The sequence below is a fragment of the Megascapheus bottae genome, chromosome 31 (genome assembly GCF_031878675.1).
Source record: "Megascapheus bottae isolate mThoBot1 chromosome 31, mThoBot2.hap1, whole genome shotgun sequence".
NCBI classification, from domain to species: Eukaryota; Metazoa; Chordata; class Mammalia; order Rodentia; family Geomyidae; genus Megascapheus; species Megascapheus bottae.
The window spans coordinates 15001-35607 of NC_143539.1; the positions used below are offsets into that span (position 1 = coordinate 15001).

General features: G+C 55.5%; 2 protein-coding genes across 5 annotated transcripts; both read left to right on the forward strand.

The window, feature by feature from the left end:
- Positions 1 to 15073: 15073 nt before the first annotated feature.
- Positions 15074 to 17508, forward strand: Ube2m (ubiquitin conjugating enzyme E2 M). The gene is made up of 6 exons (XM_090322181.1): positions 15074 to 15299; positions 16081 to 16175; positions 16298 to 16336; positions 16458 to 16561; positions 16829 to 16892; positions 16985 to 17508. Exons 1-6 carry the CDS (start codon positions 15191 to 15193, stop codon positions 17123 to 17125), a joined length of 552 nt encoding a protein of 183 aa, XP_090178307.1. The 5' UTR covers positions 15074 to 15190; the 3' UTR covers positions 17126 to 17508.
- A 359-nt stretch (positions 17509 to 17867) lies between these two features.
- Positions 17868 to 20330, forward strand: Chmp2a (charged multivesicular body protein 2A). 4 transcript variants are annotated; one of them, XM_090322255.1, is made up of 6 exons: positions 17868 to 18004; positions 18480 to 18664; positions 19492 to 19671; positions 19750 to 19880; positions 19970 to 20031; positions 20119 to 20330. In XM_090322255.1, exons 2-6 carry the CDS (start codon positions 18497 to 18499, stop codon positions 20244 to 20246), a joined length of 669 nt encoding a protein of 222 aa, XP_090178381.1. In that variant the 5' UTR covers positions 17868 to 18004; positions 18480 to 18496; the 3' UTR covers positions 20247 to 20330. The 4 variants fall into 4 exon arrangements, with proteins under 4 accessions (XP_090178381.1, XP_090178378.1, XP_090178380.1 ...); XM_090322252.1 differs by having other exon boundaries at positions 17869 to 18004; positions 18446 to 18664; XM_090322254.1 differs by lacking the exon at positions 17868 to 18004 and adding an exon at positions 18102 to 18124 and having other exon boundaries at positions 18446 to 18664.
- The last annotated feature ends 277 nt before the right edge of the window (positions 20331 to 20607 follow it).

Sequence of the window (20607 nt, forward strand, 5' to 3'; positions counted from 1 at the left end):
CCCTAACACGTACTCTAAACCCTAACCAGGTAACTTACGAACATCATCTTCACATGCTCCCTAAGATGTACCCTGCTCTATACCTAACTCTGCCATACTCACATCTTAACAGGTACCCTAACCCAAACTCATACCCTAACAAATTACCTAATGCACCCACCAATCTTTACCTCACCCTAGACCATCTGCTAGCCCCAATCCATATGTCACTGCATAACTCACACTTTGTACAATCCTAACCCACTCCCAGAACCTACATAACCCCTTTCCTAACAAGTTCTCTGCTCCTCACCTGTCCCCTAACACACTTTGAAGACCGTTCCATAACATATTCAAACCCTAACCCATCCCATAAAGTTCTTCCTCACAAGCTCCCTGACCTTCAACCTTTCCTGAACCCTTATTAGAGCATTTTCCTCCACGACATCCCCAACCTCACATTTTGCCTACCATATTCCCTACACTCTGCCACAACCCTAAACCTGACCTGTTCCACAATCCAAATGCTAATCTTCCACCACGACGACCAGATCCATAACATTAACCCATTCACTAAACATAAATCCCTATCGTTCTGTAACACGTAACACTAACCCTGACTTACTACCCTGCTATGTAAGGATAACACAAAACCCACCACCTGCTCGAACCTGTTTCTGAACCATGACTACAAAATTCACTCTAACTCCCATGCTGAGTAACCTCAATAGCACCCAAACCTTAACTCTACCCTTCACATCAACCACCCTACACCTGAACCCTAACCTCAATCATACCGACCCTAAACACGGTAGCCCTAACAACCCTAACCATGTAACGTCACCACTGACACTAAAAACACTATTCCTTAAGCCTACTGCTCCTCCCCTAGCTTTAAGGGATGGCTTGGGGTTGCTGAAATGTGTTAGGAACACACTTATGCTACTGATTTGAGTTAGTAAATGGTTAAGGGTAAGGCCTAGGATTGGTGGGTGGCTTATGATACATGTTAAGCTTATGGATCCCCCACACAAATCCTGACCCTACCATGAACATCAACAAGTCTATTCTGTACCATGAACATCAACAAGTCTATTCTGAACCCTAACTTAAGCCATACCAACCCTAACGATAGTAACCTTAACAACCCCTACCACCACCCCAGACAACTAACAACCTTAACTCTTTCACCTACATCCCGACCCCAACTTAACTGACAGGCAGAGTCCTGCATTCTTGGAGGTAGGTGGTCTTCTTTTGTCCAACATTACAGAGAAACATAGCACTCTATCCCACACCCTCACCTTCACACATGTACACGTGGCAAGTGTATGGAAAGAGTGGGTCAGAGTTGGTAAATGCATTAGGCAACAGTGAAGGTATGGATTTGAGGACAGAGAGCTACGTTGGGGACTAGAGTCATCAGTTGTTCTGACAGTTCACAATTTACCCTTCCTCATAAATGCTTTCACCCCCTTTTCTCTAGGTACCAAAAGCAAAGACAGTGGAGGCCTAAGTTGGACCTCGGTCCACCAAAGCAGGTACTGGGCTGTATACCCATATTGTACGCTCACAATTGAAAACTTGAAGACTCTCCAATATGGTCATCATGGTCGTCACTATCGTTGTCATCATCTCTGCCACCATAGCCTCTTCTTCTTCCAACAATTCTTCTCTTCCTCTCTTCCTCTTGCTCCTTCTCCTACTCCTCTTCCTTTCTACTTCTTCCTCCACCCTCCTTCTTCTTCCTGCTCCTACTCCTCCCTCCTCTGCTTCCTCTTCCTTCTTTCATCCATTCTTTTTTCTTCTTCCTTCTTTCTTCCTTTTTCCTTTCTTATTTTCTTCCCTCTTCCTTCTTTCTTCCTTTCTTCTTATTGTTCTTCCTTATTCTTTCTTCTTCTTCTTTCTCCTTTCCTCCACTTCCTTTTTTGGGGGCCAGTCCTCGGGCTTGAACTCAGAGCCCAAGCACTATCCTTAGGCTTTGCCAAGGCAAGTGCTCTACCACTTGAGCCACAGCACCACTTCTGGCTTTTTCTGTCTGTGGTACCAAAGACTGGCTTTTTTTCTGTGTGTGGTACCAAAGAATTGAACCCAGAGCTTTGTGTATACTAAGCAAGCACTCTACCATTAGGCTAGGATCCTGGCCCCTCTCCAGTTGGTCTTCTGACACTGGGTACATTTTCTCCTTAGAGTGCACACAGGCAGAGGAAGGCAACGCACCACAAAGGCTAGGCATCCAGGAGCCTGGATAAGTATAAACAAGCCCTGGAAGGTCTGACAGAGAAGGAAAAGTGCTAGGATATGCCTTCTGCTTCTCTCCAAAGATTATTATTAGGAAATTGACAAAACCCCACTTCTGAGGCATAAAACTGAGGTCTTCATGTGGAGTTGCTGACCTAGCCTATGGAGAGCTGTGAACATAATACCACTGGAATTCACCCATGCAAATGGAAATACCTTGGAATGCCTAATAAAAGTGTATGTAAGATGTATATAATGACAACATAAACACACATGCCCTCACTCCCTAACCCCCATGCCCTATACAGGACATTGCTAAAAGCTCAGTGAAGACTCAGAGCTGAAGATACAGACTTAGGATAAGCCTGCAGTGGCAAAAGGTGTTCTGACAAGTACCAACTTAACAAGCAGGAAAGCATAGACTGCCCTTCCTCACACGTGTCTTCGTTCCATTCACCAGGCTTTGACATGAACATGACTAGAACTACAAATAAAAACTGAAGACAGGAGGTTACAGACCTAAATTTAGCATGAGTCTATGAAAGCAGGTTAGGGGTGGGAGGTGTCAGTCAGGCCACTTCAACATTAGACCACAAAATCAGATTCTTGAGGCACAATTCCCAGTGTCTGGACTCCACATTTTTTCCTGATACTCAGCAAGTTTTGCCCCCAAAGTACTTACGGTCAGAAGAAATCAACACACAACAAAGGGTGAAGATGCTAGAACTGCTCCACAGATCGGTGGGATCCTGTATACTGACAGAGAAAGACAAAACAGAAACAGTCACACAGAAGCCCCTACTAGAAAACTGACATATAACATCAGTCTAAAGGTACTGATTGAGTTACTAGACAGAAAGGGGTGAGGCTGTGTTGAGGTGCTGCCTAGGTGGTAGGAGGCCCTGAAACACAATAAAATTTAAATTCACCAAAAGAAATTTAAATGCATTGATATGTTGAACAAAATGTGTCTATGACCTATGTAATTACAAATGAAACTTCCCGCATTCCCTCAGCCCCAACCCACAGGCACTGAGAAGGACATGACCAAAAGCAGAAGTGAAATCATGATGACGATTCAGAGACTCGGGTAGAGGCCTAGGGTCATCAAAATTGTCCCGACAAGCACCAATTCACCAAGCATGGAGGGAGAGAGACTACCCTTCCTCACACATGCCCTCACCCCCTTCTCCAGGCCCCAGGAGGATCAAAGTATAGATGAAAACATGATGACACTTGGAGACAGGCCAGAGGCCTGGGCAAGGCATGAGTTCACCAGAACAAGTTCAAATGGAGTCCATCCAGGCCAGTCTATGTGGGGCCATACCCACTAAACCTGTATTCACAATCCCAAGCTTCCAGTCTCTCCACATTTTACCCTGACACTGTGCATTTTCTTCTCAAACTACCTATAGTCGAGGGAAGACAACATGCAGCAAAGGCTGGAAATTGTGAAAAACAAAGGCTGAGGTGCTTGCCCAGCTTGTGAGAGACCCTGGAACACAATATCACAGGAATTCACCAAACAGAAATTAAAATACCTTTGTGTGTCTAATAAAATGTGTATTGGACCTATACAATAAAAACAAAAATTTTTCTGTGCTGGTCCTGGGGCTTGAATTTAGGACCTAGATGTTCTTCCTGACAAATGTTTTTTCAAAGCTAGCGTTCTACTACTTAAGCTCCACTTTAGATTTTTTTTACCCATCATTGGTGATAAAGACCCACAAGAACTTTCCTTCCAGGGCTAGGGGTGAACTGCAAACCTCAGATCTTGGACTCTTTAGCAGCTAGGATTACAGACCACCAAAACCTGGCAAAAAAAAACAATGCTTTCCACACATCCCTTCACACCCTAACCCCCATGCCCTATGCAAGATGTGGGCTGGGAGCAAGATCCTACATCCTACATTTGAGTGGACACCCAGATCCCACACTTACGATTACTTTGAATCAAAGGTTCTGGGTTCTTCATCTTTCCTCATCACAGCACCTAAAGTGAAAGGAGTCTCTGAAGAACAAAGGCTCAGCATCCTGAGGCCTCTCTTCTGCTGAGCAGGATCTGGGGTAGAGCTGACAGAAGGAAACAAAGAAAAAGCCATGTAGACCACACTTTCTGCTCCCATCTTCTGCTACCCCACCAAGCTCCTCATGAGGCAGATCCTGGGCCAGGCTTGAGGCAATGATGGCTTCGTGAGACCAACAGGAGACATGGCTCAGCATCAAGGTGCTTGTCTGGCTGGGGAGGCATGCTCCAAAATATAGACAAAATCCTGATATGCCCAATAAAATGTGGAGAAGCCATCCATACTGGAGGATGAATGAATGATGTCCCCAACACCGTCCACACTGGAGAATGAATGATGTCCCCAACAATGACCCCAACCATCAGTTCTCAGGCTCTGAGAGGGGCAGGGGGGGGACAGGAGAGGACAGGACACAGGAACGGCAGAGGACACAGGGAGGGACAGGAGATGGGTTGGGGACAAGAGACGGGGAGGGGACAAGAGATGCGGAGGAGACAGGAGACGGGGAGGGACAGGAGGGGGGGACAGGAGATGGAGAGCTTTACTGGGTGGACAGAGGCCAGAAGTGAGGGGGGGAGCATTTCACGAGTGGACACAGAGTGGAAGCGAGGGTGGTGGAGCATTACGGGGCAGCAACCGGAAGTAGGGGTGGGGGACCATTATGGGAGCGGACAGAGACCGGAAGTAGGGGTGGGGGAGCATTACAGGGCAGCAACCGGAAGTAGGGGTGAGGGAGCATTATGGGAGCGGACAGAGACCGGAAGTGGGGGTGGGGGAGCATTACAAAGGGGAGATTCCGGAAGTAGGTGTGGGGGAGCATTATGGGAGCGGACAGAGACCGGAAGTGAGGGTGGAGGAGCATTACAGGGCAGCGCCCGGAAGTGGGGGGTGAGGGAGCATTATGGGAGCAGAGACCGGAAGTGAGGGTGGGGCAGCATTACAGGGAGGCAGAGTCCGGAAGTAGGTGTGGGGGAGCATTATGGAGCGGACAGACCGGAAGTGGGGGTGGGGTAGCATGGGGGGGGCAGAGACCGGAAGTGGGGGAGAGGGAGCATTATGGGAGCAAACAGAGACAGGAAGTAGGGGAGCATTAAGGGTCAGACAGTGGCAAGGAGTGGGGGTGGGGGAGCATTACGTGGGTGGACAGAGGCAGGAAGTGGGGGTGGGGGAGGATTACCAGAGCGGACAGAGCCCGGAAGTCAGGCGGTGGAGGGGCAGCATGACAGGTCCAGTCTGCACTGACCACTTCCTGCCATGGTGGAGCCGTCCTCAGACCTGGAATGAAGAAAGTAAAACAAAATAAGAGGAGGCGGGGGCAGCGGGCGGGTGGCCACGCCTCTCCACTCTTGACCAGGCCCTAGGCCTGCCTACACTGAAAGCTCACCGCTGACTGGGAGCTGGCTCTGGAGGCCTGGCTTAGGCCTAACATGGCCAAAGACCCTTCAGGAAGAGGAAAAATGAAGCAGCAGGCCCCACCTCACACAACTTCACAGCCACCACACACCAGGGCCCCGGGCCTGCCTAGGCTAAAAAGCGCACCTCTGACTGGCTGCTGGCTCCGGAGGCCTGGCTTAGGCCTAACATGGCCTTCCTCACACACACGCGGCATCTGGGTCCAGACAGCCTCCTTCAGGCGCTTCCCCATGAAGAAACGCTGCCGGCACCTTACAGGACGGGCTAACAGGCAACAGACGTCCGGCCTCAGGCCAGCTCTGTAGGCCCCGGAACAAATGCTGCTCTCTCAGAGGAAGGCGGCCACACTGGGAGCTTCTCACAGGCCAACTGGTCCCGGGCAGAACCGCCCCAAACTAGTTCAGCGTCCTCACTCCGCCCCACCCCTCTCAGTCTCTGACCATGCAAGCCCCGCCCCCGACACCTCAGGTCCTCAAGGTGGAGGGGCAGTAGCCCAGGCCCCATCTGCACTAACCGCTCCCTCCCATGGCAGCACCATCCTCAGGCCTGGATGGAGGAAAACAAAACAAAATAAAAGAGGAGGCAGCAGCGGGCGGGCTGCCGCGTCTGTCCACTCTCAACCAGGCCCTGACCTACACTGAAAGCTCACCGCTGACTGGGAGCTGGCTCTAGAGGCCTGGCTTAGGCCTAACATGGCCAAAGCCCCTTCAGGAAGAGAAAAAACGAAGCAGCTGTCCCCACTTCACACACTTTCACAGCCACCACACCCAGGCCCCAGGCCTGCCTAGGCTAAAAAGCGCACCTCTGACTGGGAGCTGGCTCCAGAGGCCTGGCTTAGGCCTAACATGGCCTTCCTCACACACACAGGCTGCGTTTGGGTAGAGACAGCCTCCTTCAGGCGCTTCCCCACAAAGAAACGCTGCCGGCACCTTACAGGACGGGTGAACAGACAACAGCCTCAGGCTGAGAGTGCCCCGCCCAGCTCTGTAGGCCCCAGAACAAACGCCACTCTCTCTGGGGAAGGCGGCCGCATTGGAGCCTCTCATGGGCCGACTGGTCCCAGCCAGAACTGCCCTGAACCAGTTCAGCGTCCTCACCCCACCCCCCGACCCCTCACGTGCTCGCTCCGCCCCACCCCTCTCAGGCTCTGACCCCGCAACCCCCGCCCCCAACCCCTCACGTCCTTGAGGAGGAGGGGCAGCAGCCTAGGCCCCATCTGCACTGACCGCTCCCTCCCGTGCCGGCACCGTCCCCGGGCCTGGACAGAGGAAAATAAAATAAAAGAGGAGGCAGCGGTGGGCGGGCTGCTGCACCTGTCCACTCTCAACCAGGCGCCGGCCTACACTGAAAGCTCACTACTGACTGGGAGCTGGCTCCGGAGGCCTGGCTTAGGCCTAACATGGCCGAAGACCCTTCAGGAAGAGGAAAAACGAGCTGCCCGCCCCACTTCTCCACACACTTTCACAGCCACCACACACCTAGGCCCCAGGCCTGCCTAGGCTAAAAAGCGCACCTCTGACTGGCTGCTGGCTTCGGAGGCCTGGCTTAGGCCTAACATGGCCTTCCTCACACACACACGGCATCTGGGTAGAGACAGCCTCCTTCAGGTGCTTCCCCATGAAGAAAAGTTGCCAGCACCTTACAAGACGGGCAAACAGGCAACAGACGCACGGCCTCAGGCCGAGAGGGCCCCGCCCAGCTCTATAGGCCCCAGAACAAACGCTGCTCTCTCAGAGGAAGGCGGCCGCACTGGAGCCTCTCACGGGCCGACTGGTCCCAGGCAGAACCGCCCCAAACCAGTTCAGTGTCCTCACTCCGCCCCCACTCTCATGTCCTCGCTCCGCCCCGCAAGCCCCGCCCCCGACCCCTTACGTCCTCGCTCCGCCCCACCGCTCTCGGGCTCTGACCCTGCAAGCCCTGCCCCTGGACCATCACTTCCGTGCCCTGGCTCTACCACCCTGGAGCTCTCCCTCCAAGCCCCGCCCTAGACTGCTCATCTCCCTTCCTCGTCCTGGCCCCACCCCCTGGTGCTCAGCCCCCCACAAACCCCGCCCTTCTCAAGCCTCAGCCACGCTCGGGCTCCAGCCCGCCTTTTTCTCTGGCTGTGCTTCCCACTGCTTCTGGATGCTCTCCACTCAGCTCTGCCTCTTCCCCTTCCCACCTAGAGAGGCGGGGCGAACAGAGCAGCAGCGTGTGAACCAGGACAGTTTTCCGAGGGTGGTCTGCTTTGCTGGCCATGGACAGGGCTTGGAGTCCGTGCTCTGGGTTGGGCATGGGGGGACCCGCTGTCCATTCTGGGGTGGTGGGGAGGGAATTGGTTGCTCGCCCAGGGGTGGGCGTGGAGGGACCCTGGAGGGCTCCAGATCCTGAGGCCGAGTGCTGCCGCTTACTTCTACCCGGGGAAGGATGGAGGCCCAGGTTGTGAGCACCTGGTGGGGAGAAATGTTTGTCCAGTGTCTGAAACCCCACAGCCCCTCCAGACAGCCTGGAGGCTCAGTACCGGCAGAGGAAGACGAGCCCCGGCCACGGCCTCCCCTCCCAGCCCGGTTCTTCCCCCGAGGAGGTTCCCGCTTCACTGCCTGCCTGCCAACCTGCCTGCCTAGCAGAAAACCTGAGATCAACCCCTGACTGTGCGGCAACCCACAAGCCTTTGGGAACACTCTGCTGCCACTAGAACTGGAGAGCCAATGGGACAGGCAGGCCAGACCTTCCACAGACACTTACTAGGGACAGTCACTTAGGGCCTTGCATGGCCTCTCTCGTGCATCCCGGATTATCAGTATGTTAGGGCGGGGCATGGGGGGGGATGAGTGGAGAACAGGGAGGAAACTAGACCAGAGAGCAAAGCAAGACAAGGAAAAACAGGCTGAATTATTGATATTTCGTTTTCAGTTAGGAGTGGGGAAATAAACCTTTACAAAATCCAGTTGGTAAGGGATGAATTTAAATTAAAACATTCCATCTTCTGCTTCCATCAACCAATGTTTCCTTCAAATTTTTAAAACAAGGAGACACAGCAGCCACGTATTCAGAGACAACAAGCGCTGTCTCACAGCTTCCATCCAAGATTATTTTATTAGTGTATTTCATGCTCCCTCATAAATTGCCAAAACGAGTGAAAAGGGGAGAGAAGATGAGCTTGCACTCTCCCTCTCTCCCTTTCTTCCTGTCTTCTTCCTTCCCTCAGTCCAACAGAGTAAGAAGATCTTAAAGAATGATAGGCACGTTGGAAAACACAGAGAAAAAGCACATACCCATACATACACACGTTTAGACAATATGAAGCCAGAAGAGGGGCTGAGGATCAAGTACTGCAGCACCATCTTAAGTGAACAAGCTGAGGAACAGCACCCAATCCCTATATTCAAACTCGATTAACAGTGTGTGTGCACGCACACACACGCGCACACACACACACACACACACACAGAATTAATGTAAGGAAAACTATGGATGTGTGACCACCACACTATTCCACACACGGTGTTCACATGCCACACTGACCTTTCCCACATGAACAGCAGAGGACGCCCTCCAAGGTGCAGTGAGCACCAGAGGGCGTGCTGGACCCCTGCTCATCACCCTCCTCACCTCCGGGGTGTAATGAGCTCGTCTTCCCACCTGAGGGCGCTCTAGGTGAATGCTCACCACCCTCCTCCCCTCCGTGGTGCAGTGAGCTACGCTTGCCACTGGAAGGCACCCTGGTGAATGCTCACCACATTCCACTAATCTGTGTTGCAGTGAGCTTGGCTTCCCACCAGAGGGCGCTCTAGGTGAGTGATCACCTCCCTTTACCCCTCTGTGGTGCAGTGAGTTCAGCTGGCCACCAACAGGCACTCCGCATGAATGCTCACCGCCTTCACCCCCCCCCATGGTGCATTGAGCTCCACTTTCCATCAGAGGGCATTCTGGGTGAATGCTCACCGCCCTAGACCAATCCGTGGTGCAATGAGCTCCGCTTCCCACCAGAGGGGGCTCTGGATGAATAATCACCACCCTCCTCTCCATGGTGCAGTCAGCTCCGTTTGCCACTAGAGTGTGCACTGGGTGAATGCTCACCACCTGCCTCCACTTAGTGGTGCAGAGCTACGCTTGCCACCAGAGGGCGCTCTGGGTGAATGCTCATCGCCTTCCCCCCACCCCCTGGTGGTGCAGAGAGCTCCACTTGCCACCAGAGGGCACTCTGGGTGAATGTTCACCACCCTCCTCTCCTCCATGATTCAGTGACCTCTGCTTGCCCACAGAGGGCACTCTGGGTGAATGCTCGACACCCTGCTCCCTCCGTGGTGTAGTGATCTCCACTTGCCACTCCAGGGCACTCTGGGTGAATACTCACTACCCTACACCCCTCCGTGGTGTAGTGATCTCCACTTGCCACTCCAGGGCACTCTGGGTGAATACTCACCACCCTACACCCCTCCGTGGTGCAGTGAGCGCCACTTCCCAGCAGAGGATGCTCTAGGTGAATGCTCACCACCCTACACCCCTCCGTGGTGCAGTGAGCTCCACTTCCCAGCAGAGGGTGCTCTAGGTGAATGCTCACCACCCTACACCCCTCCGTGGTGCAGTGAGCTCCACTTCCCAGCAGAGGACACTCTAGGTGAATGCTCATCGCCTTCGCCGCCTTCCCGTTGTGCAGTGAGCATTACTTGCCACCAGAGGGCACTCTGAGTGAATGCTCACCACCCTAGACCAATCCGAGGTGCAGTGAGCTCTGCTTGCCACCAGAGGGAGCTCTGGGTGAAGGCTCACCACCCTAGAGCAATCCGAGGTGCAGTGAGCTCCGCTTACCACCAGAGGGCGGGCTGGGTTAATGCTCACCACCTTTCATCCCTCCGTGGAATAGTGTGCTCCGCTTGCCACTACAGGGCGCTCTGGGTGAATATTCACCACCCTACAGCCCCCACAGTGCAGTGAACTCCTCTTCCCACCAGAGGGTGCTCTGGGTGAATGTTCATCCCCCTAGTTCAATCCATGGTGGAGTGAGTTCCCCTTCCCACAAGAGGGTGCTCTGGGCAAATGCTCACAGCCTTCCCCCTCACACCCCATGGTGCAGTGACCTCCACTTCCCACCAGAGGGCGCTCTGGGTGAATGCTCACCACCCTAGATCAATCTGTGGTGCAGTGACCTCCGCTTACCACCAGAGGGCAAACTAGGTGAATGCTCACTGTCTCCCCCTCCCGTGTTGCAGTGACCTCCGCTTCCCACCAGAGGGCGCTTTGAGTGAATGCTCACAAATCTCCCCTCCGTGGTGCAGTGAGGTCCACTTACCAGCAGAGGGCGTGCTGAGCCTGTGCTCACCATCGTCTCCTCTGTGACTTGACTAACTCTAGGTTTGTGGATTTCTGTGACTATCCTAACCCCTAGACCTCTCTACAGCCTCAAGATTTCCACTAAAGAAGGGATCGAGCTTTTTTCCAATTTCTTTTTTTTTTTTCCAGTCCTGGCTTTGAGCTCAGGGCTTGAGTACTTGGACTTTCTCAAGGCTAGAGCTCTACCACTTGAGCCTAAGCACCCTTCTGGGTTTTTTCTTTTTTTTTTTTTTTTGCCAGTCCTGGGCTTGAGCTCAGGGCCTGAGCACTGTCCTTGGACTTTCTCAAGGCTAGAGCTCTACCACTTGAGCCTCAGCACCACTTCCGGCTTTTTTCTATGTATGTGGTACCACAGAATCGAACCCGGGTCTTCATGCATGCTAGGCAAGCACTTTAACCACTAGGCCAAACTCCCGGCCCCCCTTCTGGGTTTTTTCTATGTATGTGGTACCACAGAATCGAACCCGGGTCTTCATGCATGCTAGGCAAGCACTTTAACCACTAGGCCAAACTCCCGGCCCCCCTTCTGGGTTTTTTCTATGTATGTGGTACAGAGGAATTGAACCCAGGTCTTTGTGCATGCTAAGCAAGCATTGTACCAGTAGGCCAAACTCGCGGCCCTTCTTTCCAATTTCTATAGCAGAAATCATTTGCTTCTTCTCTGTTTTCATTATCCCCAGATTAAGATGTACACTCTACACTCCTTTTGAGAGAAACAACTTTATTTGTGTATGGTGCCTATTTCACTAATGAGATGGTTTGAATAAGATATGTCCTCCACAGGCTCCTGTGAAGAATGCTTACTCTCCAGATGGCGGTGGTATTTTCAAGGGTTCTGGAGACCCCAGGCCTAAGCTGAAAGAAATTGTTCACCTGGGTCACACCACTAGGCCTTGCACTCGGGGCTTAGGTGTTGTCCTACAGCTTTTTCACTCAAGCCTTGTATACTACCATTTCAACTCCACTTCCAGCTTTTTGTTTCTGTTGTCAGTTGAAAGTCTGTCTCGTGGATTTTTCTACCCAATCTGGCTTTGAACTATCTCAGTTTCCTCAGTAGCTAGGATTACAAGCATGAGCCAGATGCCCTGCACAAGCCTCACCGCTCACAAGATTATGCCCCACAACACTGCTGTACAAGGGAACGGGCTCCTGTCACATGACCTTCAGAGACAACCCTCCTTCAAATCACATCAGCAATCACCTGTGGTTATAACTTAAGATATAAATTATGTAATTGTTTAAATTATTTTTTTCATCATTGTAGAATCTCCTAGAAGACTTAGGAGATCCCAGGACAGAAAAGGAAATGAAAGTCAGTCTCTGAAAGTGTGAAGTATTTCCATTAGCCTTCACTCTTCGTATAAACCAGAAGATATGCAGTTTCCCGCCTAAAAAGAGAGATTTATCAGCATAGTAAAATTAAACATCTGGGGCAAAAGGACAGCAGGAACAAGGGTCAGCAAGCTTCCAGGCTAGCGGAGCAAGTCTTCATCCAATCACCAAACACCCATCTCATCAAGGGAGAGAAAACAGTAACTTAGAAAAGTCACTTCTACGCTCTTGTGAGTTGGCAAATGTTCATCTACCCATCACCTATAATCCATCTCCTCAAGGAGAGAACAGTGACCTGGAATAGTCACTTCTATGCTCTTGTGAGCTGACAAATCTTCATCTACCCATCACCTACCATCCATCTCATCAAGGAGAGAACAGCAACCTGGAATAGTCACTTCCATCCTCTTGTTAGCACAAATCACAGCCAGCCTGATGCTAGATGGCTCACACCTGAGGATCACAGCCTGAACAGAAAAACGTGTGAGACTCTACTCTGCAATAAGTACTCAGAAAAAGCCAAAAGTAGCACTGTGGTTCAGGTGGTAGAGCTCTAGTCTTGAGTACAAAGAAGCCCAGGGATAGCACCCAGGCCCTGCGTTCAAGACCCATGACGAGAAAATTAAATAAATAAGATAAAATAAGGGGCCTGGGGTGTGGCCTAGTGGCAGATTGGTTCCTTAGCATGCATAAAGCCCTGGGTTCCATTCCTAGTACCACATACACAGAAAAAGCTGGAAGTAGTGCCGTGGCTCAAGTGGTATAGCACCAGCCTTGAGAAAGTGCAAGGGCAGTTCCCAGGCCCTAAGTTCAAGACCGTAAACTGGCAAAAATAAATAAATTCACTGTATTTCATCTGATGCTAATGAGAGTAACAACCAAGAATTCTGTGACACATGAGGAAACTTAGAGACTGATGTTTGTAGAAAATGACCAATCTAGAATAAGATTCCAGTTCTATGGGCAGGCATCTTCTATTCTGCCAAGCTACCCTGAAAATATCAATGAAAGCCAGATGCAGTAGCTAATGGCCGGGGAGGGGAGGCCGGGGAGGTGAGGCCAGGGAGGGGGGGGGAGGAAGGGGAGGGGAGGGGGGGGAGGACGGGGAGGGGAGGCCAGGGGGGGGGAAGGAAGGGGAGGGGAGGACGGAGAGGGGAGGCCGGGGGGGGGGGGGGGGGAGGACGGGGAGAGGAGGCGGGGGGGGGGGGGAGGACGGGGAGGGGAGGCGGGGGTGGGGGGGTGGGGGAGGACAGAGAGGGGAGGCCAGGGGGGGAGGACGGGGAGGGGGAGGACGGGGGGGGGGAGGACGGGGGGGGGGAGGACGGGGAGGGGAGGCCCGGGGGGGGGGGGAGGACGGGGAGGGGGAGGACGGAGAAGGGAGGCCCGGGGGGTGGGGAGGACGGGGAGGGGAGGCCGGGGAGGGGAGGCGGGGGGGGGGGGGAGGAAGGGGAGGGGAGGACGGAGAGGGGAGGCCCGGGAGGCGCCGTCCTCCGCCGTCCACCGCTTCACGCCATCCTGTGGCCAAGACCTGACCCCGCAAGAAGCATCCGGCCGGCCAGGGCGGGGACCTCGGGCCCGCGGGAGACGGGGACAGAGCAGGGCGCCGGTGCCCCCGCACCCGGGAGGCTCCCGCCCGACGGCCGACGGGGCCAGCGCTCGGACCCGAGGTCCAGCCCCGCGCCCCGCCGCCCCCCCCCACGCCCCGGGGGCGCCGGAAGGACGGGCGCGAGCGTCCTCCACGCGGAAACGCGGCCCCGGACCGCGGCGACCCCGGAAGGGCCCGCGGAGCCCCGAACCGTCGCCGCCGCGGCGGAAACGCCCGAGCACGGCCGGAGACGCCCGAGCCCCGCGCCGGAGACGCCCGAGCACGGCCGGAGACGCCCGAGCCCCGCGCCGGAGACGCCCGAGCACGGCCGGAGACGCCCGAGCCCCGCGCCGGAGACGCCCGAGCACGGCCGGAGACGCCCGAGCCCCGCGCCGGAGACGCCCGAGCACGGCCGGAGACGCCCGAGCCCCGCGCCGGAGACGCCCGAGCACGGCCGGAGACGCCCGAGCCTCGAGCCGGAGACGCCCGAGCACGGCCGGAGACGCCCGAGCCCCGCGCCGGAGACGCCCGAGCCCCGCGCCGGAGACGCCCGAGCCCCGCGCCGGAAACGCCCGAGCACGGCCGGAGATGCCCGAGCCCCGCGCCGGAGACGCCCGAGCCCCGCGCCGTAGACGCCCGAGCACGGCCGGAGATGCCCGAGCCCCGCGCCGGAGACGCCCGAGCCCCGCGCCGTAGACGCCCGAGCACGGCCGGAGACGCCCGAGCCCCGCGCCGGAGACGCCCGAGCCCCGCGGCCGCGCAGGCGCAGAGCGCCGCCCGGACCGGAAGCGCCGGGTCGGGCCGGCGGCGGAAAAGTCCGAAGCTGCGCGGCGCCCGAGGCCGTTGCCGACCTCCGCGAGGAAGCCCCGGCGGCCGCCCGCGTGGCTGCGGAGCCCCCCTTCCACCCGGAACCGCGGCCCCCTCGCGGAGGGGCCGAGTGAGCGGGCACCGTAAGCCCCCCCCCGGCCGCAGCCACAGCGGCGGCCGGGCCCCCGGAGACCGGCGCGGGCGGCGGGGTCGGCGCCGGGGGGCGGGGCGGGCCGGGCGGGCCGGGAACAGCCGAGTCGGCCCGAGCGCGGCCGAGCGGGCCCGAGGCGCGGCGCCGGGCCGGGGCCGGGCTACGGGAGCCGAGGCGGGCCGCGCGGCGGGCGCGGAGCGGCGCGGCGGGCCGGGCGGGCGCGCGGCGGCGGCGGCAGCGAAGGAGGCCGCGGCTGCGGGGCCGAGGAGCGGCAGCGGCGCCGGAGGCGGCGAGGGGCCGGGCGGCCGGGGTCCCGAGCCCCGCGGCGGCGGCGGCGGCAGGATGATCAAGCTGTTCTCGCTGAAACAGCAGAAGAAGGAGGAGGAGTCGGCCGGCGGCACCAAGGGCAGCAGCAAGAAGGCGTCCGCGGCGCAGCTACGGATCCAGAAGGGTAGGGGCGGCGGGGAGGCAGGGACGGCGCCTGCGGGTCGGGGACTCGGCGGCCGGGGCCCCGGGGCCGGTGATGCGGACACATCCGGAGTCCGCATCCCTGACAGCGGGCCTCGCCGAGAGCGAGGACGAGGATGGGATCGGTAGGAGTAGGAGCTGCGAGCCTGGGTTCTGCCGGGGCTGGTAGGTGGAGGAGGGAAGGAGAATGGTCAGCGAAGACTGAAAATACGATCGAGGGACAGCTTTGGCTATTAAGAGTGGGGAAGGGGACGGGAGGGAGTAGCTGGGATCCGCGGTTGGAATGACACTCGGAGAAGTGTCACTGAGGGCTGGAAGATGAAGGGGATGATTTAGGATACGTGTAGCAGGGTCCTGAGGGTAAATACTGGACAGTGCAGGTCATGGTTGGTGAACCTGAGGTGTGAGATTCTCAGGGAATGCTGAAGACCAGGGCTTTGGGGATGGGAACACAGGAATGGGACACTGAATTAGGAAAAAAAAAAAAAAAAAATGGGGGCTGTGGGTTTATAAGTTAGGATTTACTCCTGTGATAATAGTAAACTGTAACTGATGTGTGGGATCCAGGAGAGGGGGGTATATGGGAGAGTCCACTCAGAGTGCAGTGAGCATGAGGTGAAGAGTGAGTTCAGGGGTATGGAACAGAACCCCTGAGATTCAACAGGAAGCCAGGAAGGCTCAACTGACACTTGCTCAGAGCTTGTTCTTTTTCTCACTTGGGCTGTCTTCTGTTCTGGTCCCTTTCTCTTCTTTGAAACTCATAGACATAAACGAGCTGAACCTGCCCAAGACGTGTGACATCAGCTTCTCTGACCCAGACGACCTCCTCAACTTCAAGCTGGTTATCTGTCCTGATGAGGTGAGAGCAGACATAGGGTCACTCCCAGGAACAGACCAGGGATGGCCTCAGTGGGCGGAGGGAGAACCTCATGGCCAGTAGGATCAGCCCCTGATGTGTTTTTCTCCCTCTTCTCCTCCCAGGGCTTCTATAAGAGTGGAAAATTCGTGTTCAGTTTTAAGGTGAGTCCTAAGTGGGCAGAGATAGCTCAACAGACTGTGGGGGCAGCGCCTGAGGCCCTACCGGGCAGGCCTTTACCTGCCTACCGACTTACCAACCTTCCTTTTCTTTTCCTGGAGCCAGGTGGGCCAGGGTTACCCACATGACCCCCCCAAGGTGAAGTGTGAGACGATGGTTTATCACCCCAATATTGACCTCGAGGGCAATGTTTGCCTCAACATCCTCAGGTGAGGTCACTGGCTCTCTCCATCTCTTGCTTGCAAGGCCCTCTTAACCTGTGAACGCTGCATTAGGCCCCGTTCCCTCCCTCCCTCCCTCCCTCAGGTGATGTGTATTTACTCTGTGCCTTTGTATCCAAGTTTTCTTCCTAATCCCCTTCCCTATTTAATACCCTCCCTCTACTTTCTCCCATCCGCACTCTTCCACCCTAAACCTAATCTGTTTAGTACTAGCCCACCACTCACCAGACTGACCAGGATGCTCTGTACCCACAGAGAGGACTGGAAACCAGTCCTTACGATAAACTCCATAATTTATGGCCTGCAGTATCTCTTCTTGGTGAGTAGGAGTGGGCAGTTGGGGCTGATGGGAATGGGAGCGGTTTACCGTCTGCCTCTGTGGACAGTTGACCCCATTTATGCTGGCCACAGGAGCCCAATCCTGAGGACCCGCTGAACAAGGAGGCTGCCGAGGTCCTGCAGAACAACAGGCGGCTGTTTGAGCAGAATGTGCAGCGCTCCATGAGAGGTGGTTACATCGGGTCCACCTACTTCGAGCGCTGTCTGAAATAGGGTTGGCGCGTATCTGCCCCTGCCAGGGTCACCAGCCCAGGCATCCCCTGCAAATATTTATTGGGGGCCACGGGTGGGGTTTGGGGCCAGTGTGGGAGTCCCTGCGTTGGTCTTGCCACTCCTCCCTGCTACTTACCCCTAGTTATTTTTTTTTTTTTTTTAACCACCATGTGATTATGGTCGGCGCTGCCTTTCCCCGACCTGCTCAGCGATGGGAAATGAATTGGCTTGTCTAGCCCCCCTCCCCCCCTGCTGGGTGCTATCCAGCCCCCACTCTGGGCTGTGGGGTGGGTGGGCTAGGGGTCTGGGTAAGTTGGGCCTCAGAAACCCACCCCTCCACCACCGGAGGTCCCACCAGGCTATTAAAGGGGAATGTTACTGCATGGCCTCTGCGTCTTCCTTCTGTGGGGTGGGAGGGCTCTGGGGGGAGGGGGGGCGGGCGATTGTGGCCACACTGCCTCTGGGGAGCTGGGTAGGATCGCCCTAACGCGGACGGACGGCGAGGACCGGGTCCCGGGAGCCTTCCGGCCGGCGCCGTCTGGAGAGGCGGGCTCCAGGACTGAGTCGTTCCCTGAGACGGGCTGGGCCGGCGGAAGCTGCGGCCCGCCGGGCCTCGGCTCCTCGGGGCGGGAGCGGAAGCGCTCCGCCGAGCCGGGCCGCGGGAGCTGGTGCGCGTGCGCCCGGGGCTGCTGCGCGTGCGCAGTCCTGCCACTTCCCAGCATTCCGGGTGTGGGTGGGGCGAGTGACGTCAGGTGGCTAAGCCGGAAACGGCGCTCGCTGCGGAGGCTACCAAACCGGGGGCTGGCGGTGGGTTCGCCGCGGACCGGGCAGGACGACTGTGACCCGGAAACGGAAGGACGTTACCCGGTCCCAGCTCCGGTGAGTGACTAGCTGGGCCTCGGGTCCCGGGCGAGCGGCTGGGAACCCAGGAGCCCGTCCTCCTCATCGTTGGCGGGGAGCCTGGCCGCTCCCCCCCGGGGCCCCACCATCATGCCCAAGGTGCGCAGGATGCCCGCGTGCCGCGAGGCAGACCGCCTCGGCGTTCAGGACCCGGGTTTATAGCCCCGCTTCCCGTTGACATCCCCCACACCGGCCCCGCGCTGCGCTCGCCCACGGCTCGGGATACCCCAGCATACTCTAGAGGCACACCCTGCCGGCCTCTTGGGAAGGAGACTCCCCTTCCGTCCATATCAAGGTGATAGGTGCTTGGGCCAGCAAAGTGGGATGGCTGCCCCACGTTCCCTTTTAGTTTCAACACGTCCTATCCATCCCCACCTCTGCCCACCTAAGTAACCTTGTTATACCTGTCGATCTTTCTAGGCCACACCCTAGAGCTAAGGCTCCTATTTCTCAGGCCAGAAAGCAGGCACCATGGACCTGTTGTTTGGACGTCGGAAGACGCCAGAAGAGCTACTCCGGCAGAACCAGCGGGCACTGAACCGCGCAATGAGGGAGCTGGATCGAGAACGACAGAAGCTAGAGACCCAGGAGAAGAAAATCATTGCAGATATCAAAAAGATGGCCAAGCAGGGCCAGATGGTAAGTGTGGGTGGTCAGGGACTATGACAAAGGGAATGGTGCCACTTCTTAGCCAGATACTGCTGTGGTGGTGGACAAGCTAGGCTAAGTTAAGCACAATTTACAGTTTAGGTGTCCCACGAGGCTGCTTCCGAAGAAGTGCTGTCAATCAGAACCAGGACCCGAGAATGACAGTGAACCTGCCTGGAGTGCATCAAGGAGAGAATGGCAAAAAATTATAGGAAACTAGGAGAACAAGTGAGCTCTGATGGACAGGGACTCGACAGTTCAAAATTGTGAGACACAGTGCAAGCTAAAATCAATAGCAACAAGGCTAGGAAGGCGGATGGAGCCAGATGCCAGTGGCTTGCACCTATAACCCTATCTACTCAGGTGGAGATCTAGATGAGAGCTGCCAATTACAAACCAATTCAAGCAAGCCCAAGATCTTCCCCCCACCCCCCAGTCCTAGGGCCTGAACTTAAAGCCTGGCAATCCCTGAGCTTTTGCTCAAGGCCAGCATTCTGTCAGTTGAGCCACAGTGACACTTCCTGTTTCCTGGTAGTTAGGAGGTAAGTCTCATAAACTTTCATGACCAGGCTGGTTTTGAACCCCTTTCCTCAGATCTCAGCCTCCTGAATAGCTAGGACTACAGGCAGCCAGCTACCCAAGATTCTTTATATTCAGTTGTCTAGCAAAAAAAAAACTAGACGTGGGCAAGGAAGGTAGCCTACTCGCCAACCCTTTGTGGCTCTGGGCCTCCTTTTAAGGTCAGTGACAAAATGCACACTGAGGTATATGGAAACAGCAGGAATGGATCATATCCTCATACTCTGTCCATTCTGCAGGATGCCGTACGCATCATGGCAAAAGACCTTGTGCGCACCCGGCGCTATGTTCGCAAGTTTGTGTTAATGCGAGCCAACATCCAGGCTGTCTCTCTCAAGATACAGACACTCAAGTCTAACAACTCTATGGCACAAGCCATGAAAGGTGTTACCAAGGCCATGGGAACTATGAACAGACAGGTAAGGAGGGTGTATGTGCCTCTACCAATCCCTCAAGCCCTCTTCTCTGACCTGAACCTACCCACCCCCTACTTGCAGCTGAAATTGCCACAGATCCAGAAGATCATGATGGAGTTTGAGCGGCAGGCAGAGATCATGGACATGAAGGAAGAAATGATGAATGATGCTATTGATGATGCCATGGGTGATGAAGACGACGAAGAGGAAAGGTTGTGGGGAAGGGTGGGGAAAAGGCATGTTCTTTCTCCTGTTCCTACTCATGCATAGCCCTCATGGAGTCCCTCCTCCTCTTCCCTAGTGATGCTGTTGTGTCCCAGGTCCTGGATGAGCTGGGACTGAGCCTGACTGATGAACTGTCAAGTGAGTACTGCAAAACTTGCAGTTTCTTCCATGTTTGTCACAGCATGAACCTTCCTCCTCTCCCCTAAACTATCACTCTTCTTGCAGACCTGCCCTCCACTGGAGGATCACTTAGTGTAGCTGCTGGTGGGAAGAAGGCAGAGGCCACCGCCTCAGCTCTGGCTGATGCAGATGCAGACCTGGAAGAGAGGCTCAAGAATCTGCGAAGGGACTGAACAACCCACCCCCCTACCCCAGAGGGATGTATAGAATGCCCAAGTTTCTACTTGATTCCCATTAAATAAAAAGATTGGACACTACTTCCCTTGCCTTTGATTACTTTTACATACGGCCAGAGGACCCTGATACCCAAATTCCAATACAGTTTGGTTTTTGGAGCAGAGACATAAGTCGCCTGGCCTAAGATATTTGGCTATCCCAACATCTCCAGTTAATATCTAACATGGCTTGACCTGGCTTTGAGAACTTAAGGACACAATGAAGGATGAAAAGGACAATGGCTGTTACGTGTGGCCTAGTGGTAGAGTGCTTGCCTAGCATGTACAAAGCCCTAGGTCCGAGAAACGGACAGAACTG